At 57.6% G+C, this 23,989-nt stretch overlaps 2 protein-coding genes across 2 annotated transcripts; one reads left to right on the top strand and one right to left on the bottom strand.

Moving 5' to 3' along the window:
- Positions 1-245: 245 nt before the first annotated feature.
- LOC134055572 (serine/threonine-protein kinase pim-3-like) lies at positions 246-6,515 on the top strand. The gene is made up of 9 exons (XM_062511977.1): positions 246-313; positions 2,343-2,652; positions 2,731-3,069; positions 3,203-3,253; positions 3,427-3,793; positions 4,437-4,616; positions 4,877-4,974; positions 5,992-6,125; positions 6,461-6,515. The coding sequence occupies exons 1-9, from the start codon at positions 246-248 to the stop codon at positions 6,513-6,515; spliced, it is 1,602 nt and encodes a 533-aa protein (XP_062367961.1).
- A 9,495-nt stretch (positions 6,516-16,010) lies between these two features.
- Positions 16,011-22,319, bottom strand: LOC134055571 (serine/threonine-protein kinase pim-1-like). The gene is made up of 8 exons (XM_062511975.1): positions 22,252-22,319; positions 19,447-19,693; positions 19,277-19,327; positions 18,737-19,103; positions 17,914-18,093; positions 17,556-17,653; positions 16,401-16,534; positions 16,011-16,065 (listed from the first exon to the last, which is right to left on the bottom strand). Exons 1-8 carry the CDS (start codon positions 22,317-22,319, stop codon positions 16,011-16,013), a joined length of 1,200 nt encoding a protein of 399 aa, XP_062367959.1.
- Positions 22,320-23,989: the final 1,670 nt, after the last annotated feature.

The following is a 23,989-nucleotide window of genomic DNA, read 5'->3' as shown; positions in this document are numbered from 1 at the left end:
TCTTCTTGTGATGGTCGTGAGGCAAATGAGGGAAACTTCGGACCGTCTCTTCCAGATGACAGGAGATGAATTCCCAGAAGTGGCTGTAACGGCCATCTATGGGGTTGGGAGCACTTTGGAGTCTGGGGATGCTTTTGGGGTGTGCCAATTGGGTGCTGCGGGGGCACTTAGAGATCCTGGGAGGTCTGGGGGACACATACGTGACATGTGGTGGGTGGACACTGGGGTTCTGTGAAGCCCAGGGCATGACGGGCGTTGTTGTCCCAGCTCCAACGGGGCTCAACTGGGCCGTGGGGCATGACGGGAGCCACAGGCAAAAACAGAAAAGATGGCGCCGACACCAGGCACCGCCCCCAAAGTGCCAAGACCCAGCACTGATTGGTTGTGTGCAGTGATGGGCGGGAGTCTTGGCAAATGGGAGGCACCAGAGGCAGGAGCCCACTCCATCCCCAGTACAGCCCCGTACAAACCCAGTGCCCCTCCAGGTCATCCCAGTACACCCCAGTCCCACCCAATACACCTGGCTTAGTTCCCAGTCCATTCCAGTTCCTCCCCGTATTATCCACAGTAGGCGTCAGTGTCCCCCAGCCATCCCCACAGTGCGCCCTGTGTCCCTAGTTTGTCCCAGTACTTCCAAGTATCAATCCCAGTATGTCCCAGTAGTTTTCAGTGCAACCCCACAGTCCATCCCAGTCCACCCAGATTCCCCCTCAGCATTCCCCATGTTCCCACGTTGACCCACTCCTCCCCAGTATCACTCCCAGTATGTCCCAGCGTTTCCCACAGTGCTCCCAGTGTTCCCCAGTATGTCCCAGTTCTCCCAAATGTTTCCAAGGAAACCTGAACTTCTCACGGTTGCCGTGGCACACAAACCCAGCCGTGGGATCAGTGCAGTGTCCATGGCCCTGTACAGCCCCTGGCAGTGGCCCAGTGCAGGATGCGATGATGATCCACCCGCAGAGCTGGCCCAGGGCAGCTCTGCAGTGCTTTTGGTGGCACCTTGGGCAGGCACACTCCTGAGGACTATGTCTGTTTGCAGTGGAGAAAATTAGGAGTTTTAGATTGTTTAAAAAAATTAAAAAGGGAAAACATCTCTTTCCTGAGCGCAGCCAGTTCTCCAAGCAAAGCAGGTTCCAGATGAGGGAGGACAGACGGGATGGGGCTGGGCAAAGTGGAGCAAGGTTGTCCACACTGGGTCAGACCTCAAGGCACAGCTTCTCTGAGCAGGCCAGACCTGCCGAGGAGAGACCCTGGATCAATATCAACCACACAATGCTCTAATCACCTCTGCTCTAAAATCAGCAGTAATAAAATCCACCCTTTAAAACTCCAATGGATATTTCTCCATAACTGCAGCAGAAAACCTTCCTCATGGACTGCACCAGACCAGAGGGAAATCAAGGCAGAGCCGTGGTTTGTCAGGACTTGCTTGATCCCAGTGAGCCCCGTGGTGCATTTGGTGCTGAGTCCTTGAACCTCAGGGCCTAGGAGGAGATTGCACAAACCCTTTGAGGAGTCCAATTCAGAAGAACCTTTCAGCTGCTGCCCATGCCTGTGCCTTGGGCTGGCCCAGACTCCTTCTGGGGGATGTGTTGCACCTCAGCCCTGCTCTGGGAGAGAAATTCCTTCTCCTTGTTTCCAGTCTGGGCCTCCACAGCTGCCCTTGGTATTAATTGTTTCTTTCTCTGGATATTCTCTGTCAAAAGAGCCATCATCTCTGAAACTGCCCATCAATCCCTCCCAGGGCTCTCCTCTGCTGTCCTCAGTCTCCAGCCCACTGAGCACAGAACTCCTTTCTCCACTCCTTTGACCACTATCAAATGGTCATGTGCTTGAGGCCATGGGCACCTGGACAAGAAGGACAGTTCTTTTCCATAGAAAGGAACGTAGGGAGCCCCAGTGTTTCAAAGGCAGGGAAGAGTCGGCCCTCAGGAAGCCAAGGTAACCTACATAGTCCTGGCAGCTTTTGTCTGGGAGCTATCCTTGTATATATCCAGAATTTCAGAGGCAGTATCCCAATCTTGGCCGCCAATGCCTGTGCTTGAAAGATGTTTTATTCTCCATGGAAAGAAAAGGCTCAGGGGCTGCCCCCGGGGTGCGCGGGTCTTGGCACAGGGCTGAGAAGGCAACGGAAAAACGGAAAAACGGAAAAACGGAAAAACGGCCATGGGGACAAACGGCCCCAGGGCTTCAGTTGCAGTTGCAGCAGCAGCAGCAGCGGCAGCAGCGGCAGCAGCAGCGAATCAAGCGACTTTTTTCGACCCTCTGGATCTCCTCTCCCTCTCCCGCAGTCCCACAGCCTCTCTCAGTCTCCGTTTCCCGGTGTCTCCCTCCTCTCCCAGTCTCCCTCTCCCCGTTCCGAGCCGGCTCATGCCCCCAGCCCGCCCTCGGCCCCGAGCGGGGCTTCCCCCTCCCCGTCCCCGTCCCCGTCCCCGGCCGTCCTGCCGCGGTCTCTCCTCCGCCCGGCTCTGGCTGTACTGGCAGTGGCGCTGCTGGGCGGGGATCAGTGCCTGGTGCGGCATCGCCTCCCTTTGGCTCCGCCTGTCCCGGCCCCGGCCCCGGCCCCGGCCCCGGCCCCGGCCCCGGCCCCGGCCCCGGCCCCGGCCCCGGCCCCGGCCGCAACGTGGGCTCCGACCTCGGCCTCAACGCGGGGTCCGGCCCCGACCCCGGGCCCGGCCGCAGCCCCAGCCCCAACGTGGATCCCAGTCCCGGTCCCGGTCCCGGCGCCAGCTGCTCCCGGAGCCCGCAGAGCGCACACAGGGCGCGGCCGCTCCCGCCGCCTCCGTTGGGGCTTCCCCGGCCCGAGCTCCGCCGCTCGGCAGCGCGGCCGCTGGCCCCGAGCCGCCGCTGTCGCGTTCCAAAGAGCGAACGCCAGGGGCTGCCCGGCCCGGGACGGCTGAGGGGCGCTCGGGGCCCGTGTCTGGCCCCGGGCCGAGCGCTGACAGCCGCGTCTCGCCGGCAGGGAAGGTGGAGCACGGCATTAAGGAGCGCTACCAGCTCGGTTCGCTGCTGGGGCGCGGCGGCTTCGGCAGCGTCTGGGCGGCGACGCGGCTCTCGGACGGCGCCCCGGTGAGTGGAGGGGCCGGCGGCGGGCGGAGGAGGAGGGGAAGAGCAGGAGGAGGAGGAGGAGGAGGGGTCGGGGAGGGATGGGGCTCGGCAGGGCGGGCGGCGAGCTAAGCCCTCTGCTCCCCTTGGCTTGCAGGTGGCCATCAAAAGGGTGCCACGGAACCGCGTCCGACACTGGGGTGAGCTGGTGAGTGAGCGGGGGTCAGCGGGAGAAGCCGGGGCGTGCTGGGTGGGCATGAGCCGAGGCCCAGCAGGGTGGACAGCGCGTGTGGGGCCAGCAGAGCATCCCGGGCTGGGTGAGGGCTTCCCGAGCCCTGGCACGGCATCAGCCCCGCTGACGGCATCGTGGTCCTCCTGCAGCCCGACAGCACCAGAGCACCAATGGAGATCGTGCTCCTGGACAAGGTGTCCACTGGCTTCCCTGGTGTTGTCCAGCTGCTGGAGTGGCTTGAGCTCCCCAGCGAGATCCTGATGGTGCTGGAGCGCCCGGAGCGGTGTCAGGACCTCCGTCATTTCATTCGGGCACGGGGGTTCCTGTCCGAGGAGGTGGCGCGGCAGCTGTTCCGCCAGGTGCTGGAGGCCGTGCAGCACTGCACCAGCTGCGGAGTCCTGCACAGGGACGTCAAACCAGAGAACATCCTCGTTGACCTGGCCAGCGGGCAGGCAAAACTGATTGATTTTGGCTGTGGCACCTACCTGCAGGACACAGCCTACACTCACTTTGCAGGTGAGCCCACACAGCGCCGTCTTCCCGCTCCCAGCATCTCCTGGCCCAACAGCTCAGGGCCCAGCCTGGCTGTGGGAGCGTGGACTCTCCTTTTTGCTGCCAGTCATGGCACTGAGTCTTCAGCTGAGTTGCTTTCCACTGGGGGCGGCTGGGGGGACAGCTTCCAGCCCTGCTGGCAGCCTTTGCCAGCCGCTGTGCCCAGGACTGGGGCTGGGGCAGCCAGCCTGACAAAAACACCCATGGGTGGGGGTAGTAGGGGAGCAGGGGAGGGGCAGAACCTGCGCACCCGCTGTTTTGGTGTGCAGGTGAGAAAGGGCTTGCACTACTGTGCTCACCTTGTTTGCCTTGGCCTCATAATTGTTTTTTGGGGCAATGCAGGCAGGGAGGATGGAGACATGGATTTCCCCACCACTGAGTGGGTTTTTCCTTGTCATGCTCAGGCCTTGCTAGGGCTTCTGCTGCCCTCTTGCAGCACCAGTGGCTCCTTTTCCAAGCCCAAGTTTGTACACAAGTCCCAGGTGCTGGCCAGAGGCAAGGGGTCACACCATGTGCCATTGGTGCAGCCCTAGCATGGCCAAGGATTCTGGGGCCAGGCTCTGGGAGCAGCAGCATTCCCCTGATGAACTCCATCTCTGTCCCATAGGAACACGGTCCTACAGCCCCCCGGAATGGACCCGCTTTGGCTGGTACTATGGCAAGCCAGCTACCATCTGGTCCCTGGGCATCCTGCTGCACCAGATGGTCTGTGGGAAGCACCCTTTCAGGAGGGGCCGGAACATCAGCTGGAACCATCAGCTCTCACTGCCACAACGGCTCTCTCAAGGTGAATCCTCATCTCTGGGCACGGGGGGAATGGGAGGCAGTGCTGGGAGACAGCAGTGGGCTCGTGAGCATCCCGCTCTGGCAGCTGCTGAGCACGTGGCACAGGTCCTGCTCTCCTGCTCTCCTCCAAAACAAAGAACTGATGGGAGGCTTTAGGCCCAGCTCTGAGCACACGCAGCATGGCTTGGGCATGGGAATAATGGGGCAAAGCAGACTGCAGCCTCCTCCAAGTGACCGGTGGTTTCTGCTTTCTCTCTCCAGACTGCCAAGATCTGATCAAAAGGTGTTTATCCATGCTCGACATAGAAAGGCCCTCATTAGAAGACCTGCTTTGTGACCCTTGGATGCAGCAAATTCACCTGACGTAGAAGAAGGGAGAGAGCCACAGGCGCACTTTGATGCAGGGCTCTGGTAAGTTCCAGCTCCACACAGGCCTTGGCAATCAGAAGCAAAGAAGCCCAGACTTTTTTGTCCTGCCTGTGCCACTGCACCCAGGTCATCAGATGGGAACACCCAGCCCTTGGGCTGGAGCTGAGCTGCTCTCTGCCCAGCACTGGTGGCCACCATCTGAGCTGGTTTGGCTTGTCCTGGTTCACTGACAGCTGGGGCCCTGGGCAGAACACTGAGAGCCTGGTCTCCCCCCCAGGGAAGGAGAAGGAGCCCCTGGAGAAGCTGTAGCAGGTGGGGCTGCTGCTGCTGGGGACAGCGAGGATGACATCAAGGATGACAACCTCTTCCTCCACCTGGCCACTGGCAAGCTGAAGATGACAGACTTGGATTCTGGCACCTTCTTCAAAGCCAGGCTCCACACAGCAAATTTACAGATGAGTCCAGACCCAGGGGGATGCTCCCAGATTTGGGCATTGCACAGCCTGCCCAGGAAACAAAGGTTCCCCCTTTGCTGGGGAGGATAAAATTGATTCTTCTGTCGTCTGCCAAGCTGCCTTTTGGCAGGACTGGGGGATGGGCTGGGGTGGGTACGAAATGGGAGTTGGCTCCTGGCCCTGCCAACAGCCCCCAGCACCCACCGTGCCCCAGCTGGGGCTGGGGCAGCCAGCTTGACACAAACAAAGCCCCGTGGTGGGAGCAGAGGTGGGGCTCCAGAATTGTGCTTGGCTGCTTTGCTTTGCAGGCAAGGAAGGGCTTGGGCTGCTCCACTGCCCTTGCTTGCTTTGGGATCACCATAACTTTTGCGGCAGCGCAGGGGGAAAGGGAGAAAGCACGGGCTGCTCTCAGCCATGGGTGGCTTTTTCCCTGGCATGTAGGGTTGGGCCTTCCTCAAGCCCTTGATAGAGATAAGATTTTTTACCATTTCTCTTTTCCCCCCCTTTGCACTGTAACCTATTTTCATTATTTTGTTGTTTGTTTCTCTAAAGGAAGTGTTCCAGGTGGGGTCCAGTGTGGATCAGGAGGTGCTTGGGACCAGCTGCGGTGTGGACGGGCCGTGCGCTTGGAGAAGGCTGAGGACATCGTTTGGGACCAGCTTTTCTGCCAGCAGCGATGGCATGAGGTGAGTCCCCATCTTCTTTGCATGGTGGGATAAGAGCTTTTGGGAAATGGCAGCAAACACCGGAGCATCCTGCTGTGGCAGCTGCTGAGGAGGAGGATGTGCCATGGCTGGCTGCAGGCTGGGCACATGTCCTGCCCTCCTGCTCTGCTGCCCAATGAGGGGCAGCAATGATGGGCAGCTTTGGGCACTGCTCTGGGCATGGCCAGCGTGGCCTGGGCACCGTGGGAGCTGGGACAAGGGTGAGCCTTCAGGAGCCTTCAGCTGACAGGCAATTTCTGGTTTCTCTCCTTGCAGCCGGGCCCTGTGGATGCTGAGGCTGCTCTGGGCTCTGCCAGGGCTCTGCTGCAGCTCAGCACCGGGCCCGAATCAGCCAAAGGAGAAATGGTGTGACCTGCAGCAGAGACTTGCTTGAGCATTTTGGCAACGCAGCTCAAGTTTGCAGAGTGTACACCTCCAAGGGAAAACAAAGTAAACTTGTTCAATACCTTCTGAAATGAAATCAATCTGGAACGACCCCAAATGACATTTTCAGCTTGCACAAGCTGTAGCTCAGCCCTCCTCTGAACAGTTCTCTCCCCCACCTGCCTTTTACTTCACAACTGCTCCCTCCTTTCCCCCACTGAGTTCCCAGCCCATCACAGTGTCCATCACGTTGTTGCCTTCCTTGATGCCCCTCACCACGAGGAACACTGATCCCCAGGCTTAGGATCTCATGCTGTCACTGGCTGAAGAGCAGCAATGTCTCAGAGGTCCAGTGAGATTTTAGTGTCATTCAGAGCTGCTCTCCAGCCCTCAGTTCTCCTCACTGCTGAGTTCCCACTCCCTTTTCCTCGTCCTTCCAGCAGGATGAACTCTGTGAATCCCCCTGAGCTTCCCCACTCTTCCCAGCCCACCCATCCACCTCAGTTAGGCTGAAGCTGAAGCTTCTTTGTCTCCTCTGGCACAGCAGTGCAGTCCCCTGTGCAGGGAGCCCCAGCCCCAGAGCACAGCACACAGCAGTGCTGGGCTGGACCAGCTCCCCTCCACCCCTGGCTTGGCTGTCTGTGGCAACTGAATGCTCCCTGTTTGGAGCTGTCATTGCAGGACGGCCCCAGGGCAGAGCCCAGCCGGGCTCCCACTGCATCCCCTGAAGCTTGGGGCAGACACTGGGCCCTGGGCTGAGGTTCGTGGGGAGCACCCAGAGCTGTGGCTTGCAGTCAGTGTTTGCAAGCCTTGTGTTCTCATCTCCTGCAGCCTGTGGGGAAAACAACCTGTGCTGCCAGGCCAGCACTGCCCCTCTGGGCAGGGACAAGGCTAAAGGGCTTTCCCATTTCAGAGCAGCCAGCATTGAGCCTTGGCAGGGCCTGGCAGGGCTGGAGCCAGGTTTGTCTCCCGTCCAGGACTCACTGCTCACCCACCCCCACTGTGCTCACTTACCCATGGACAGAAGGGTCTGTCCATGCCAGGGGCTCTGGGATGTCTCTGTACCCATGGACTGAAGGGTCTCTCTGTGCCAGGGTTTCCATGATGTCTTTGTACCCACGGGTGTAGAATGAACACAGAGACTGAAAAGTGTCAGTCACGTTGCTTTCACACTCCTTCTTTTCTGTACAAGACACATCCATGTACTCCACCATGTATGGCTATATTAAAAGGGTTGGAAAGGATAGAGATTTCCCACCGAGCTCTAACTTTGGCATAACTCACCTTGGAAGCCAGTGGCCGGGGGATTTTTTTCACAACTCTGTGAGTAGGTGTCCAGGAGCTGAAGGGAGCAGCATTTAGAAGCAATTTCATGCCGGATTTCTATGCAGGAAGTGGAGTTGACAACCATCTGCATCTCTGCAGCTGTGCTGGGACTCTCTTCCCTCCACCTCTGCTCACAGGCACTGCCCCTGCAGGGACAGAAAAGGGTGAGGAAGACCTGTCTTGGTCACACAGGGCAGAGCAGGACGCTTCATTGTACCTCAATGCACAGTGATCATGCCTCTTTACTGTCTGCTTAACACAAGCACAGTACCTGCTGATGTAGCAATACTGTGACTAAAGGCATCCCTCTATGGAAAATATTATCAAAAGATAAGAAATGAATAGTAGAACACACCAAATAGAGTAACAAAAAAGACACATGGCACAAAGCAGTCTGGGCAGTCTGTAATGAGTTCCATTCTTAAGTTTATACAGACAACAAACAGGCACTTTATTAATAGTTTCTGGAAAGCACAGAGTTGTTATATTCCTCAGGGCATCCTCAAGCTCAGGCTGTAGAGAGGGGAGGTGCAGTTTTGGAGGCACCACCAAGTAGAGAACCGACAGTGCCAGACCCAGGGATGGGCACCAGGGTGGCACAGGTGACCTTTAGGTTTTGCAGGGCCCAGGCACAGGGGCTGTGCCAGAGCCAGGGCTGAGGTCACACTCTGTGGGCTGAGGCAGATCCCCAGCCAGAAATCCCCCCCGACCCAGCAGCTCTCCAGTGTGGCCACCAGGCCAGCTTGCCAAGGGAGGCTTGTGGCCATGCCCTGCAGGGAGCTGCTGCTGCCAAGGTGCCTTTGGTGTCTCGGGCTCTCCCTGGCACAGGTCCCACCCCGGCACTCTGCTCTTGTGCCCGAGCCCTTTCCTGTGTTGGGGTTGGCTCGAGGCTTTTCCTGCAGCAGGATGTGCTCTGGCCATGGCACAGGAAACGCAGTTCCTCCTGGAGTAGGAGGCTCTGCCTGGAATGGGCTCAAACATCTCCTAGAAGCCTCTGTTAGAAAAGCTCCCAGTGGAAAATGAAGAGTGGGACCATGATGCTTTTGGTTTAAAAATGCTGAAACCTGCTTGCCCAGTTTGATCCCAGTGGCTGCCTGGGGACAAACACCCACTCCCCGATAACCCTCAGGATGGGCACATCCTGCTCGGGGTGAGCACTGAGCTGGGCCCAGGGCCAGGGCATTGCAGAGACACTGTGGGGGGACAAGGGCCTTGGGGAGGTGTGGGCAAGTCCCAGACAGGGACAGTGCTGGAGTGAGAACCTTGTTGGGGATGGGGTTCCTGGCAAGCCCCATGTAGAGCAGCTGTGCAGAGTGGGAGCCAGGTACTCTGGGATGGCACAGTGGCCACAAGTGTGACAGGCTGAGGGTCAGGACAGGAGATATTCCCCTCTGGAATGTGCTCTGGGGCTGGAGACTGGACCAGCTGGGACCTGCAGCGCTGGAAAATGGGGTGGTACGGATGTGGGATGTGCCACACCTGTGTAATTCTCCAAGCCTCAGCCTCATCTTCAGGTGATCCCAATCCCCCAGCGCTCTGGGGGTCTGGTGGAAGATGGATGGTGTTGGAGTGGGGATTCACCTGTCTCCAGCTCCCTTCCCCCAGGTACCTGGGCCCTTCCAGGGGCGGCTGCCCCATACAGGAAGCTGGAGAGATGCTGGGAAAGGGGGCTGGATCCATATTGCAGGTGGGATGTACTCTGTGCCAGGGCTGGGCTTGTTGCCAGGACTGGGGGCTGTGCCAAGCCAGGCTTTGGCCTTGGGTCTTGTCAGGGAGGGCACAGGGAGGAGTCCTGTGAGGGATAAATGTGCTCCTCACTTGGTGCATCCTCCACCCGTGCTGCCAGTGCTAGAGGAAGATGAAGGTGGCTCAGTGTGTGCTCAGTGTGCCCCTGCTCTTCTCCATCCTGCTGTGCCCCCTGACACAGGCCAAGGTGAGGCCCCGATGTCATGGTGTCCCCACATGCTGTCCTTTGTAGCTTCCCATCTTTGGTTTCTTGCAAAATCACCCTGGGATCTCCTCTTTATCCCACCCAGGGTCTATGAATGGCCTCGCACTGATCATTCCCAGTTCCTTTCCTTTTTTCACTTCAATCCTTTGCTTTTCTCTCTGGCCACTGCAGTGGTGTCTCCTGGCATCATTTGTGAATTCACCTGCCACTCACAAACCCTGTCCCAGTCTCGTCTTCTCCTCATCTGTCCTACTTCTTCTGCCCACTCCAATCCCCTCTGTTTCACTCCCATGTCCCTACACTGGAATTCCTTTCTTCTCCCCTGCATCCCAAACAGGGCCCCTTCCATATCCCCAGCCCAGTCCCTTGGCCTCCCCAGTTCACTCCAGCTCGGTGCCTTTGGGTCCCTGCTGCCTCACCACAACCTCCTTGGAGGCCCTGAATTCCAATCCCTTTGCCTGCCCCCCACGCAACCCCCCTTTGGTCCCTGCACCCTTGTTGTCCCACAGCCCCACATGTTCCAGTCCAGAACCATGGTTTGTCCTCCTTTCCCAGACACTCCTGCAAGGAACTGAAAATGATCTCCAGGAGGTGAGTGGGGGGTGGGATTGGAGGGCATCCCCTCAGGGAGCTGGGGGACAGTTTAGTCCCCCCATCTCTTGCTGGTACCGAGGGCATCCCAGTGACAAGTGAGGTCTCCTGATCTCTCTGCAGATGGATTTAGACAATGTTGTGATCCTGAAGACGCCGCTGGTGAGTACCACGAGTTCTGCCAGTGTCAGACCCTCCCCTTGCATGGCCACCGTACTCTAGGTCATCCCTGTGCTGGAAGCACAGCCCGGTGCACCCCTACTGACACCCCAGACAACACCCCTGCACCTTTTGAGTTTTGCTAGGAAACCCCCTTGACCAGGACTCCCCGTTGCCTTCCCATCCCTGTCACCCCAGCATCCCCTGGATGACCCAGCATGCAGCCCCTGCCCCAGCTGTGCCTCTTGGCCAGGACCCCACTGCTTCTGAGCAGGAGAGCAGCAGCTCCTGCACCCCATTGCTCCCACAGGCCCCTTCCCCCAGGATCCCCTCACTTTCCCCTTTTTTTCTCAGTTCAGCCCAGTGCCTCCAGTGTGTCTCTAATAAGTCGTTTCTGTCCCCAGCTCCCTGTGCTGAAAAGCTGGTGGGTCCCTTGAGGCAGAAGCGCCTGGCTCTTGCTTTCCATGGGTAGGTCAGCAGTGCTTCCAGGGAGAGGGGTGAGGACAGGGTCCATCTCTTGTCATGTTGTGTCACCCTCTGGTGTCCGTGCTTTAGGATTGCAAGAGTTGGTGACATCCATGTCCAGCCTGCTCCGGAGGCATCAGGAGATGATCATCCCTGAATGACTCCCCTGTTTTCTCTTGAGCCCAGCGACATTTCTCTTGAATAATCAACAAAACCCTTCAGACAAACCTATAGCCGTGTGTGCGCGTGTATGTGTGTGTCTGGATTTATACTGTCCTGGTGTTCCACTGGCCAGGGCATTGCAGAGACCCTCTGTGGGGACGGGGCCCTTGGGGAGTGGTGGTCAGCTCCCAGCCTGGGCCAGTGGTGGTGTTGGAGCCCTGTTGAGGATGGGGTCCCTGGGACTCGGTGTGTGGGGCAGCTGTGCAGAGAGGGACCAGGTGCTCTGAGAGGGCAAAGGGGCTGCAGGTGTGACAGAGTGAGGGGCAGGGTGGGAGATATTCCCCTCTGGACTCTGCTCTGGAGCTGGAGACTGCACCAGTTTGGAGCCTGCAGGGTTGGGAAATGGGATGCTGTGGACGTGGGAAGTGCTACAACTGAGCAATCCCTGAAGCCTCAGCCTTATCTGCAGGTGATCACCATTCCCCATTGCCTGAAGATCCCAGCTATGTGGCTGATCCTATTGCCCATGACCCCATGTTCTCCCCTCCCACATGCCATATTTGGGGCTGGGGTCAGCTCTAGAGTGTCCTGCAGGGAAATCTCCAGGAGGGGAGGAGCACTGGGAGATGCAGGGACCTGGCTCTGGGGCACTGTTGAAGGATGGATTGTGTTGGAGTAGGGATACGCTTGCCATTGGCTCCATTCCCAACCCTTTGGCCCCCAGAGGCACTCAGGCCCTTGCAGGGCCATTGCCCCATGCAGGAAGTTGGAGAGATGCCAGGGGAGGGGCTGGATCTGTGCAGCAGGTGGGATGGAGTCTGTGCCAGTGCTGGGCTCCCAGCCAGTGCTGGGGTCAGTACCAAGCTAGGCTTTAGCCTGGGGGCTGTTGGGGAGGGGGCAGGGAGGAGCCCCGGCAGGGATGAAGGTGCTCCTGCCCTGGTGCAGCCTCAGGGAGCGCTGCCAAGTGCAAGAGGAAGATGAAGGTGACGGTGCTCAGTGTGACCCTGCTCTTCTCTATCCTGTTGTGTCCCTCACTACAGGCCAAGGTGAGGCCTGATATCATGATCTTGCCCTGTAGCCTCCCATCCCATCCTTTTGGCCCTCTCAGACATCTCCTCACCACGTTTTCCTCTTTGTTGTATTGCTCTAATGCCCTCCCACTGATCATTCCCAATTCCATTTCCTCCCTTTTCCCCCTCACTGCTTTGCCTTTCTCCCTGGCCACGCAGGGCTCTCCTGATGCCATTCCTGGACTCCTTGCCTACTCCCAAACCATCTTCCAGTCCTGTTGGTTTTCCCCTCATCCATGCTGTTTTTTCTGTCTCCATCAAGCCACTTCCTTGCAATCCTGTGTCCCTACAGTGGAATTCCTTTGGAATTCCTTTCCTCTCCCCAGCATCCAACAGGGCCCCTTCCCTACCCTCAGCCCAGTCCTTTGGGCTCTTCAGGTCACCCCACTTCAGTGTCTTTGATCATCCTTGGAGGCCCTCAATTCCCATCCCATTGTCTCCCCCTCCACCCTGATCCCTGCACCTGTGTTCCCCACAGTCCCACAAGGCCCAGTCCACATCAAACCTTTGTTACCCTTTCCAGGCACTTCTGCAAGGGATGGAAAATGATCTCTGGGAGGTGAGTGGGGTGTGGGGATTGGAGGGCATCCTCTCTAGGAATTGCGGGGCAGTTTTGGTCCTCTCGTCCCTTGCTGGCACTAGGGACATCCCAGGGACCTGCAAGGTCTCCTGGTGCTTCTGGAGACCGATTAAGAGAATGCTGAGATCTTGAAAACCCTGCTTGTGGGCATCATGAATTCTGCCGGCTTCAGACCCTATCTGCACATGGTCACCATACTCCAGGCAATCCCAGTCTGTCCTAGCACAGCCCAGTGCACCCCTACTGATACCCTAGACAACACCCCTGCCCCATGGAATTTTCCCAGGGAACCCTTTTCTCCAGGGCCCCTGTTGCCTTCTGATCCCTGTCACCCCAGGACCACCCTGGATGACCTAGAATGCAGCCCCTGCCCCAGCTGTGCCTCTTGGCCAGGACCCCAGTGCTTCTGGGCAGGAGCACAGCAGCTCCTGCACCCCATTGCTCCCCGTAGGTCTTCTCACGGACCCTCTTCTTTTCTCCTGCCTCCCACTCCAGCCCAGCAGCCCTCAGTGCATCTCTAATAAGTCCTTTTAGTCCCCAGCCCTGTATGGCTGAAAAGCTGGTGGGTGTTGTGTGACAGAAATGCCTGACTGCCTCTGTGGATGACTAGGTCAGCAGTGCCTGCAGAGACAGGAGTGGGGATAAGGATTTTCACATGTCCAGTGGACAAGGAAGGGTCTGGCTGTCCTCTGCTGCCCCTGTGCGTTCCCTGCACCTAGTGACACAAAAAGACCAATCCTAAAGCCAAGCAAGTCAGGCTGGGGACTGGTAGCTCCACGATGAGGTCCCCCACATTTACATGATTCCTCTCAGCTCTCCCCCAAGATGTTTGGTGTTTTGGAAACGGAGTGAAGCCCAGCTGTGGGCAATTTCAGTGGGTGAGTGTGTGGCCAGGCTGAGCAAAGGTTGGAGGCTCCTCAGGAGCGTGGTCTGGATGTGGAAGAAGAACATTTTCTTAATCATATTTCTGTTTAAACAGAATTTTTTGTGCTTGGGCACGAGAGCAGAGTGCCGTGGTGGGACCTGTGCCAGGGAGAGCCCGAGACACCAAAGGCACCTTGGCAGCAGCAGCTCCCTGCAGGGCATGGCCACAAGCCTCCCTTGGCAAGCTGGCCTGGTGGCCACACTGGAGAGCTGCTGGGTCAGGGGGGGATTTCTGGCTGGGGCTCTGCCTCAGCCCACAGAGTGTGACCTCAGCCCTGGCTCTGTGCCTGGGCCCTGCAAAACCTAAAGGTCACCTGTGCCACCCTGGTGCCCATCCCTGGGTCTGGCACTGTCGGTTCTCTACTTGGTGGTGCCTCCAAAACTGTCCCCCCCCTTCTCTACAGCCTGAGCTTGAGGATGCCCTGAGGAATATAACAACTCTGTGCTTTCCAGAAACTATTAATAAAGCGCCTGTTTGTTGTCTGTATAAACTTAAGAATGGAACTCATTACAGACTGCCCAGACTGCTTTGTGCCAAGTGTCTTTTTTGTTACTCTATTTGGTGTGTTCTACTTTTCTTAACTTTTGATAATATTTTCCATAGAGGGATGCCTTTAGTCACAGTATTGCTACATCAGCAGGTACTGTGTTTGTGTTAAGCAGACAGTAAAGAGGCATGATCCCTGTGCATTGAGGTACAATAAAGCGTCCTGCTCTGCCCTGTGTGACCAAGACAGGTCTTCCTCACCCTTTTCTGTCCCTGCAGGGGCAGTGCCTGTGAGCAGAGGTGGAGGGAAGAGAGTCCCAGCACAGCTGCAGAGATGCAGATGGTTGTCAACTCCATTTCCTGCATAGAAATCCGGCATGAAATTGCTTCTAAATGCTGCTCCCTTCAGCTCCTGGACACCTACTCACAGAGTTGTGAAAAAAATCCCCCGGCCACTGGCTTCCAAGGTGAGTTATGCCAAAGTTAGAGCTCGGTGGGAAATCTCTATCCTTTCCAACCCTTTTAATATAGCCATACATGGTGGAGTACATGGATGTGTCTTGTACAGAAAAGAAGGAGTGTGAAAGCAACGTGACTGACACTTTTCAGTCTCTGTGTTCATTCTACACCCGTGGGTACAAAGACATCATGGAAACCCTGGCACAGAGAGACCCTTCAGTCCATGGGTACAGAGACATCCCAGAGCCCCTGGCATAGACAGACCCTTCTGTCCATGGGTAAGTGAGCACAGTGGGGGTGGGTGAGCAGTGAGTCCTGGACGGGAGACAAACCTGGCTCCAGCCGTGCCAGGCCCTGCCAAGGCTCAATGCTGGCTGCTCTGAAATGGGAAAGCCCTTCAGCCTTGTCCCTGCCCAGAGGGGCAGTGCTGGCCTGGCAGCACAGGTTGTTTTCCCCACAGGCTGCAGGAGATGAGAACACAAGGCTTGCAAACACTGACTGCAAGCCACAGCTCTGGGTGCTCCCCACGAACCTCAGCCCAGGGCCCAGTGTCTGCCCCAAGCTTCAGGGGATGCAGTGGGAGCCCGGCTGGGCTCTGCCCTGGGGCCGTCCTGCAATGACAGCTCCAAACAGGGAGCATTCAGTTGCCACAGACAGCCAAGGCAGGGGTGGAGGGGAGCTGGTCCAGCCCAGCACTGCACTGCTGTGTGCTGTGCTCTGGGGCTGGGGCTCCCTGCACAGGGGACTGCACTGCTGTGCCAGAGGAGACAAAGAAGCTTCAGCTTCAGCCTAACTGAGGTGCATGGGTGGGCTGGGAAGAGTGGGGAAGCTCAGGGGGATTCACAGAGTTCATCCTGCTGGAAGGACGAGGAAAAGGGAGTGGGAACTCAGCAGTGAGGAGAACTGAGGGCTGGAGAGCAGCTCTGAATGACACTAAAATCTCACTGGACCTCTGAGACATTGCTGCTCTTCAGCCAGTGACAGCATGAGATCCTAAGCCTGGGGATCAGTGTTCCTCGTGGTGAGGGGCATCAAGGAAGGCAACAATGTGATGGACACTGTGATGGGCTGGGAACTCAGTGGGGGAAAGGAGGGAGCAGTTGTGAAGTAAAAGGCAGGTGGGGGAGAGAACTGTTCAGAGGAGGGCTGAGCTACAGCTTGTGCAAGCTGAAAATGTCATTTGGGGTCGTTCCAGATGGATTTCATTTCAGAAGGTATTGAACAGGTTTACTTTGTTTTCCCTTGGAGGTGTACACTCTGCAAACTTGAGCTGCGTTGCCAAAATGCTCAAGCAAGTCTCTGCTGCAGGTCACACCATTTCTCCTTTGGCTGATTCGGGCCCGGTGCTGAGCTGCAGCAGAGCCCTGGCAGAGCCCAGAGCAGCCTCAGCATCCACAGGGCCCGGCTGCAAGGAGAGAAACCAGAAATTGCCCGTCAGCTGAAGGCTCCTGAAGGCTCACCCTTGTCCCAGCTCCCACGGTGCCCAGGCCACGCTGGCCATGCCCAGAGCAGTGCCCAAAGCTGCCCATCATTGCTGCCCCTCATTGGGCAGCAGAGCAGGAGGGCAGGACATGTGCCCAGCCTGCAGCCAGCCATGGCACATCCTCCTCCTCAGCAGCTGCCACAGCAGGATGCTCCGGTGTTTGCTGCCATTTCCCAAAAGCTCTTATCCCACCATGCAAAGAAGACGGGGACTCACCTCATGCCATCGCTGCTGTCAGAAAAGCTGGTCCCAAACGATGTCCTCAGCCTTCTCCAAGCGCACGGCCCGTCCACACCGCAGCTGGTCCCAAGCACCTCCTGATCCACACTGGACCCCACCTGGAACACTTCCTTTAGAGAAACAAACAACAAATTAATGAAAATAGCTTACAGTGCAAAGGGGGGGAAAAGAGAAATGGTAAAAAATCTTATCTCTATCAAGGGCTTGAGGAAGGCCCAACCCTACATGCCAGGGAAAAAGCCACCCATGGCTGAGAGAAGCCCATGCTTTCTCCCTTTCCCCCTGCGCTGCCGCAAAAGTTATTTATGGTGATCCCAAAGCAAGCAAGGGCAGTGGAGCAGCCCAAGCCCTTCCTTGCCTGCAAAGCAAAGCAGCCAAGCACAATTCTGGAGCCCCACCTCTGCTCCCACCACGGGGCTTTGTTTGTGTCAAGCTGGCTGCCCCAGCCCCAGCTGGGGCACGGTGGGTGCTGGGGGCTGTTGGCAGGGCCAGGAGCCAACTCCCATTTCGTACCCACCCCAGCCCATCCCCCAGTCCTGCCAAAAGGCAGCTTGGCAGACGACAGAAGAATCAATTTTATCCTCCCCAGCAAAGGGGGAACCTTTGTTTCCTGGGCAGGCTGTGCAATGCCCAAATCTGGGAGCATCCCCCTGGGTCTGGACTCATCTGTAAATTTGCTGTGTGGAGCCTGGCTTTGAAGAAGGTGCCAGAATCCAAGTCTGTCATCTTCAGCTTGCCAGTGGCCAGGTGGAGGAAGAGGTTGTCATCCTTGATGTCATCCTCGCTGTCCCCAGCAGCAGCAGCCCCACCTGCTACAGCTTCTCCAGGGGCTCCTTCTCCTTCCCTGGGGGGGAGACCAGGCTCTCAGTGTTCTGCCCAGGGCCCCAGCTGTCAGTGAACCAGGACAAGCCAAACCAGCTCAGATGGTGGCCACCAGTGCTGGGCAGAGAGCAGCTCAGCTCCAGCCCAAGGGCTGGGTGTTCCCATCTGATGACCTGGGTGCAGTGGCACAGGCAGGACAAAACAGTCTGGGCTTCTTTGCTTCTGATTGCCAAGGCCTGTGTGGAGCTGGAACTTACCAGAGCCCTGCATCAAAGTGCGCCTGTGGCTCTCTCCCTTCTTCTACGTCAGGTGAATTTGCTGCATCCAAGGGTCACAAAGCAGGTCTTCTAATGAGGGCCTTTCTATGTCGAGCATGGATAAACACCTTTTGATCAGATCTTGGCAGTCTGGAGAGAGAAAGCAGAAACCACCGGTCACTTGGAGGAGGCTGCAGTCTGCTTTGCCCCATTATTCCCATGCCCAAGCCATGCTGCGTGTGCTCAGAGCTGGGCCTAAAGCCTCCCATCAGTTCTTTGTTTTGGAGGAGAGCAGGAGAGCAGGACCTGTGCCACGTGCTCAGCAGCTGCCAGAGCGGGATGCTCACGAGCCCACTGCTGTCTCCCAGCACTGCCTCCCATTCCCCCCGTGCCCAGAGATGAGGATTCACCTTGAGAGAGCCGTTGTGGCAGTGAGAGCTGATGGTTCCAGCTGATGTTCCGGCCCCTCCTGAAAGGGTGCTTCCCACAGACCATCTGGTGCAGCAGGATGCCCAGGGACCAGATGGTAGCTGGCTTGCCATAGTACCAGCCAAAGCGGGTCCATTCCGGGGGGCTGTAGGACCGTGTTCCTATGGGACAGAGATGGAGTTCATCAGGGGAATGCTGCTGCTCCCAGAGCCTGGCCCCAGAATCCTTGGCCATGCTAGGGCTGCACCAATGGCACATGGTGTGACCCCTTGCCTCTGGCCAGCACCTGGGACGTGTGTACAAACTTGGGCTTGGAAAAGAAGCCACTGGTGCTGCAAGAGGGCAGCAGAAGCCCTAGCAAGGCCTGAGCATGACAAGGAAAAACCCACTCAGTGGTGGGGAAATCCATGTCTCCATCCTCCCTGCCTGCATTGCCCCAAAAAACAATTATGAGGCCAAGGCAAACAAGGTGAGCACAGTAGTGCAAGCCCTTTCTCACCTGCACACCAAAACAGCGGGTGCGCAGGTTCTGCCCCTCCCCTGCTCCCCTACTACCCCCACCCATGGGTGTTTTTGTCAGGCTGGCTGCCCCAGCCCCAGTCCTGGGCACAGCGGCTGGCAAAGGCTGCCAGCAGGGCTGGAAGCTGTCCCCCCAGCCGCCCCCAGTGGAAAGCAACTCAGCTGAAGACTCAGTGCCATGACTGGCAGCAAAAAGGAGAGTCCACGCTCCCACAGCCAGGCTGGGCCCTGAGCTGTTGGGCCAGGAGATGCTGGGAGCGGGAAGACGGCGCTGTGTGGGCTCACCTGCAAAGTGAGTGTAGGCTGTGTCCTGCAGGTAGGTGCCACAGCCAAAATCAATCAGTTTTGCCTGCCCGCTGGCCAGGTCAACGAGGATGTTCTCCGGTTTGACGTCCCTGTGCAGGACTCCGCAGCTGGTGCAGTGCTGCACAGCCTCCAGCACCTGGCGGAACAGCTGCCGCGCCACCTCCTCGGACAGGAACCCCCGTGCCCGAATGAAATGACGGAGGTCCTGACACCGCTCCGGGCGCTCCAGCACCATCAGGATGTCGCTGGGGAGCTCAAGCCACTCCAGCAGCTGGACAACACCAGGGAAGCCAGTGGACACCTTGTCCAGGAGCACGATCTCCATTGGTGCGCTGGTGCCGTCGGGCTGCAGGAGGACCACGATGCCGTCAGCAGGGCTGATGCCGTGCCAAGGCTCGGGAAGCCCTCACCCAGCCCGGGATGCTCTGCTGGCCCCACACGCGCTGTCCACCCTGCTGGGCCTCGGCTCATGCCCACCCAGCACGCCCCGGCTTCTCCCGCTGACCCCCGCTCACTCACCAGCTCACCCCAGTGTCGGACGCGGTTCCGTGGCACCCTTTTGATGGCCACCTGCAAGCCAAGGGGAGCAGAGGGCTTAGCTCGCCGCCCGCCCTGCCGAGCCCCATCCTTCCCCGACCCCTCCTCAGCCTCCTCCTCCTCCTCCGCCCGCCGCCGGCCCCTCCACTCACCGGGGCGCCGTCCGAGAGCCGGGTCGCCGCCCAGACGCTGCCGAAGCCGCCGCGCCCCATCAGCGAACCGAGCTGGTAGCGCTCCTTAATGCCGTGCTCCACCTTCCCTGCCGGCGAGACGCGGCTGTCAGCGCTCGGCCCGGGGCCAGACACGGGCCCCGAGCGCCCCTCAGCCGTCCCGGGCCGGGCAGCCCCTGGCGTTCGCTCTTTGGAACGCGACAGCGGCGGCTCGGGGCCAGCGGCCGCGCTGCCGAGCGGCGGAGCTCGGGCCGGGGAAGCCCCAACGGAGGCGGCGGGAGCGGCCGCGCCCTGTGTGCGCTCTGCGGGCTCCGGGAGCAGCTGGCGCCGGGACCGGGACCGGGACTGGGATCCACGTTGGGGCTGGGGCTGCGGCCGGGCCCGGGGTCGGGGCCGGACCCCGCGTTGAGGCCGAGGTCGGAGCCCACGTTGCGGCCGGGGCCGGGGCCGGGGCCGGGGCCGGGGCCGGGGCCGGGGCCGGGGCCGGGGCCGGGGCCGGGGCCGGGGCCGGGGCCGGGGCCGGGGCAGGCGGAGCCAAAGGGAGGCGATGCCGCACCAGGCACTGATCCCCGCCCAGCAGCGCCACTGCCAGTACAGCCAGAGCCGGGCGGAGGAGAGACCGCGGCAGGACGGCCGGGGACGGGGACGGGGACGGGGACGGGGGCGGGGACGGGGACGGGGAAGCCCCGCCCGGGGCCGAGGGCGGGCTGGGGGCATGAGCCGGCTCGGAACGGGGAGAGGGAGACTGGGAGAGGAGGGAGACACCAGGAAACGGAGACTGAGAGAGGCTGTGGGACTGCGGGAGAGGGAGAGGAGATCCAGAGGGTCGACAAAGTCGCTTGATTCGCTGCTGCTGCCGCTGCTGCCGCTGCTGCCGCTGCTGCCGCTGCTGCTGCTGCTGCTGCAACTGCAACTGAAGCCCTGGGGCCGTTTGTCCCCATGGCCGTTTTTCCGTTTTTCCGTTTTTCCGTTGCCTTCTCAGCCCTGTGCCAAGCCCCGCGCACCCCGGGGGCAGCCCCTGAGCCTTTTCTTTCCATGGAGAATAAAACATCTTTCAAGCACAGTCCTTGACGGCCAAGATTGGGATACTGCCTCTGAAATTCTGGATATATACAAGGATAGCTCCCAGACAAAAGCTGCCAGGACTATGTAGGTTACCTTGGCTTCCTGAGGGCCGACTCTTCCCTGCCTTTGAAACACTGGGGCTCCCTACGTTCCTTTCTATGGAAAAGAACTGTCCTTCTTGTCCAGGTGCCCATGGCCTCAAGCACATGACCATTTGATAGTGGTCAAAGGAGTGGAGAAAGGAGTTCTGTGCTCAGTGGGCTGGAGACTGAGGACAGCAGAGGAGAGCCCTGGGAGGGATTGATGGGCAGTTTCAGAGATGATGGCTCTTTTGACAGAGAATATCCAGAGAAAGAAACAATTAATACCAAGGGCAGCTGTGGAGGCCCAGACTGGAAACAAGGAGAAGGAATTTCTCTCCCAGAGCAGGGCTGAGGTGCAACACATCCCCCAGAAGGAGTCTGGGCCAGCCCAAGGCACAGGCATGGGCAGCAGCTGAAAGGTTCTTCTGAATTGGACTCCTCAAAGGGTTTGTGCAATCTCCTCCTAGGCCCTGAGGTTCAAGGTCTCAGCACCAAAAGCACCACGGGGCTCACTGGGATCAAGCAAGTCCTGACAAACCACGGCTCTGCCTTGATTTCCCTCTGGTCTGGTGCAGTTCATGAGGAAGGTTTTCTGCTGCAGTTATGGACAAATATCCATTGGAGTTTTAAAGGGTGGATTTTACTACTGCTGATTTTAGAGCAGAGGTGATTAGAGCATTGTGTGGTTGATATTGATCCAGGGTCTCTCCTCGGCAGGTCTGGCCTGCTCAGAGAAGCTGTTCCTTGAGGTCTGACCCAGTGTGGACAACCTTGCTCCACTTTGCCCAGCCCCATCCCGTCTGTCCTCCCTCATCTGGAACCTGCTTTGCTTGGAGAACTGGCTGCGCTCAGGCAAAGAAATGTTTTCCCTTTTTAATTTTTTTAAACAATCTAAAACTCCTAATTTTCTCCACTGCAAACAGACATAGTCCTCAGGAGTGTGCCTGCCCAAGGTGCCACCAAAAGCACTGCAGAGCTGCCCTGGGCCAGCTCTGCGGGTGGATCATCATCGCATCCTGCACTGGGCCACTGCCAGGGGCTGTACAGGGCCATGGACACTGCACTGATCCCACGGCTGGGTTTGTGTGCCACGGCAACCGTGAGAAGTTCAGGTTTCCTTGGAAACATTTGGGAGAACTGGGACATACTGGGGAACACTGGGAGCACTGTGGGAAACGCTGGGACATACTGGGAGTGATACTGGGGAGAAGTGGGTCAACGTGGGAACATGGGGAATGCTGAGGGGGAATCTGGGTGGACTGGGATGGACTGTGGGGTTGCACTGAAAACTACTGGGACATACTGGGATTGATACTTGGAAGTACTGGGACAAACTAGGGACACAGGGCGCACTGTGGGGATGGCTGGGGGACACTGACGCCTACTGTGGATAATACGGGGAGGAACTGGAATGGACTGGGAACTAAGCCAGGTGTATTGGGTGGGACTGGGGTGTAGTGGGATGACCTGGAGGGGCACTGGGTTTGTACGGGGCTGTACTGGGGATGGAGTGGGCTCCTGCCTCTGGTGCCTCCCATTTGCCAAGACTCCCGCCCATCACTGCACACAACCAATCAGTGCTGGGTCTTGGCACTTTGGGGGCGGTGCCTGGTGTCTGCGCCATCTTTTCTGTTTTTGCCTGTGGCTCCCGTCATGCCCCACGGCCCAGTTGAGCCCCGTTGGAGCTGGGACAACAACGCCCGTCATGCCCTGGGCTTCACAGAACCCCAGTGTCCACCCACCACATGTCACGTATGTGTCCCCCAGACCTCCCAGGATCTCTAAGTGCCCCCGCAGCACCCATTTGGCTCACCCCAAAAGCATTCCCAGACTCCAAAGTGCTCCCAACCCCATAGATGGCCGTTACAGCCACTTCTGGGAATTCATCTCATGTCATCTGGAAGAGACGGTCCGAAGTTTCCCTCATTTGCCTCACGACCATCACAAGAAGACCCCGGTGAACCCCACTCGCTCCAGACAGGAGTTTTCTGGCCTGGTTGCCTTTGAACAGTTCTGGCCTGGCCGAGGTAGAGGTTTACCAAATAACTGTTTGCAGCTGTGCTGTGCTGTGCCGTCATGGTGCACTGCTCTTCGAGGCCACACTAGCCCAGCCAGATTGGCACCTGCTTCTCTGAGCACACAACGGTCCATAAATCTCCCCACCTCTTGGCCAGACATCGCTCACTTTGAGAAAAGACTGTAAAACGGTGACTCTTTGGAGAAGCCTCTTGAGATCTCCCCACGTAAGGAAGACACGTCTATTGGCCGAAGACCACGAGGACTCCGTCCCATCCCTTGGTAGCTATTTCCCTTCCCCTCTTTTCCCCTTTTGTTTCCTTAAACTCTCCCCTCTGTCGCACAACTGAATTGTTAGCATCAAATAAAGTGCTATATTGAAGCATACTGTTGTCCCCCTGCTGTGTGTCTTGCACCTCAAGATCAAAACAAAGCATCACGATCCCCGCCTGGATTGGCGGATCGTGACATTAAATTGGCATCACGGACTGGATTATGACAGACAGAAGGGCTGCAAGGTTGTGTGTAGTCTGTAATAGGGGAAGGACATCTTGCTCCAGCCGCACCTAGCTGGTCACCTCAAAAGGAGTGAGCTTGTCCAGAAAGCAAGGGGGGCAAGTTCAGATTTCCTGCAAACTGCACAGGCCTAGGTGGAGAGCACCCCCACACTTGTTTGAGGGCTCTGTCTGTAGAATTTCACTCTAGGATCTCTTGGTGTGGAAGACAGGACTGTTTTTGTTGGTTTTTATTGTGGTTTTTTTGACTGCTTGGTGTAGCAAAGAGACAACCAGGGATTTGTACTGAAGCTAGTGCCTCCCAAGCAGCTTCGGTCTCTTCACCCACACAGGGAAGTGAAAGGGAACACAGAGAAAAGTTGTGTGTGTGTGTGTCTGTGTGTGTGTGTGTGTGTGTGTGTGTGTGTGTGCGCGCGCGTGTGTGTAACTTAAGTGATATACCTCCCTGCAGTGGTTTTTACTTGCCCCTTCATAAAATGAGTGAAAATTGCAGTGCAACAAATAAAGCTGCATTTTTTGCTCTATTAGCTATATATAGTGCCAGACCCTCTCAGGGAGGAGAAGAGTGGGCACCAAATAATTGGTATAATTTAGAAAATGTGATTGATGGAATATGTTCTCTGCAAAGGGAGTCAAAATTCAAACTGTACAAAAATAAAACTGTACTCTGTTCTGTTTTGGGAGCCTGTCTTAGGGCAGCTCTAGAAAATCACTTCAAGCAAACAAATGAGGAGACTACAATTATAAATTCTCTACAAAAATGAGTTCAAATTTTGCCAGAACAACTAAATGAAGAAAGGAACAAGTATCTTTGTTGAAAACATGAGTGCTCTTTGTTGCAAAATG

The sequence above is a fragment of the Cinclus cinclus genome, chromosome 33 (genome assembly GCF_963662255.1).
Source record: "Cinclus cinclus chromosome 33, bCinCin1.1, whole genome shotgun sequence".
NCBI lineage: Eukaryota > Metazoa > Chordata > Aves > Passeriformes > Cinclidae > Cinclus > Cinclus cinclus.
The sequence above is the reverse complement of the archived record's forward strand: the minus strand, read 5'-3'. Positions and strand labels throughout refer to the sequence as shown.

What these genes read in the sequence shown, in the direction of transcription:
- LOC134055571 (XM_062511975.1), bottom strand. Translation starts at nt 22,319, where the DNA reads ATGACGGGCGTTGTTGTCCCAGCTCCAACGGGGCTCAACTGGGCCGTG. An exon ending in GGGCATGACGGGAGCCACAG is followed by an intron (nt 19,694 to 22,251) that starts GCAAAAACAGAA and finishes GCCGCTCGGCAG; the next exon opens with CGCGGCCGCTGGCCCCGAGC. An exon ending in GCCACAACGGCTCTCTCAAG is followed by an intron (nt 17,654 to 17,913) that starts GTGAATCCTCAT and finishes TTCTCTCTCCAG; the next exon opens with ACTGCCAAGATCTGATCAAA.
- LOC134055572 (XM_062511977.1), top strand. Translation starts at nt 246, where the DNA reads ATGACGGGCGTTGTTGTCCCAGCTCCAACGGGGCTCAACTGGGCCGTG. An exon ending in GACCTCGGCCTCAACGCGGG is followed by an intron (nt 2,653 to 2,730) that starts GTCCGGCCCCGA and finishes TCCCGGCGCCAG; the next exon opens with CTGCTCCCGGAGCCCGCAGA. An exon ending in CTTGGATGCAGCAAATTCAC is followed by an intron (nt 4,975 to 5,991) that starts CTGACGTAGAAG and finishes GTTTCTCTAAAG; the next exon opens with GAAGTGTTCCAGGTGGGGTC.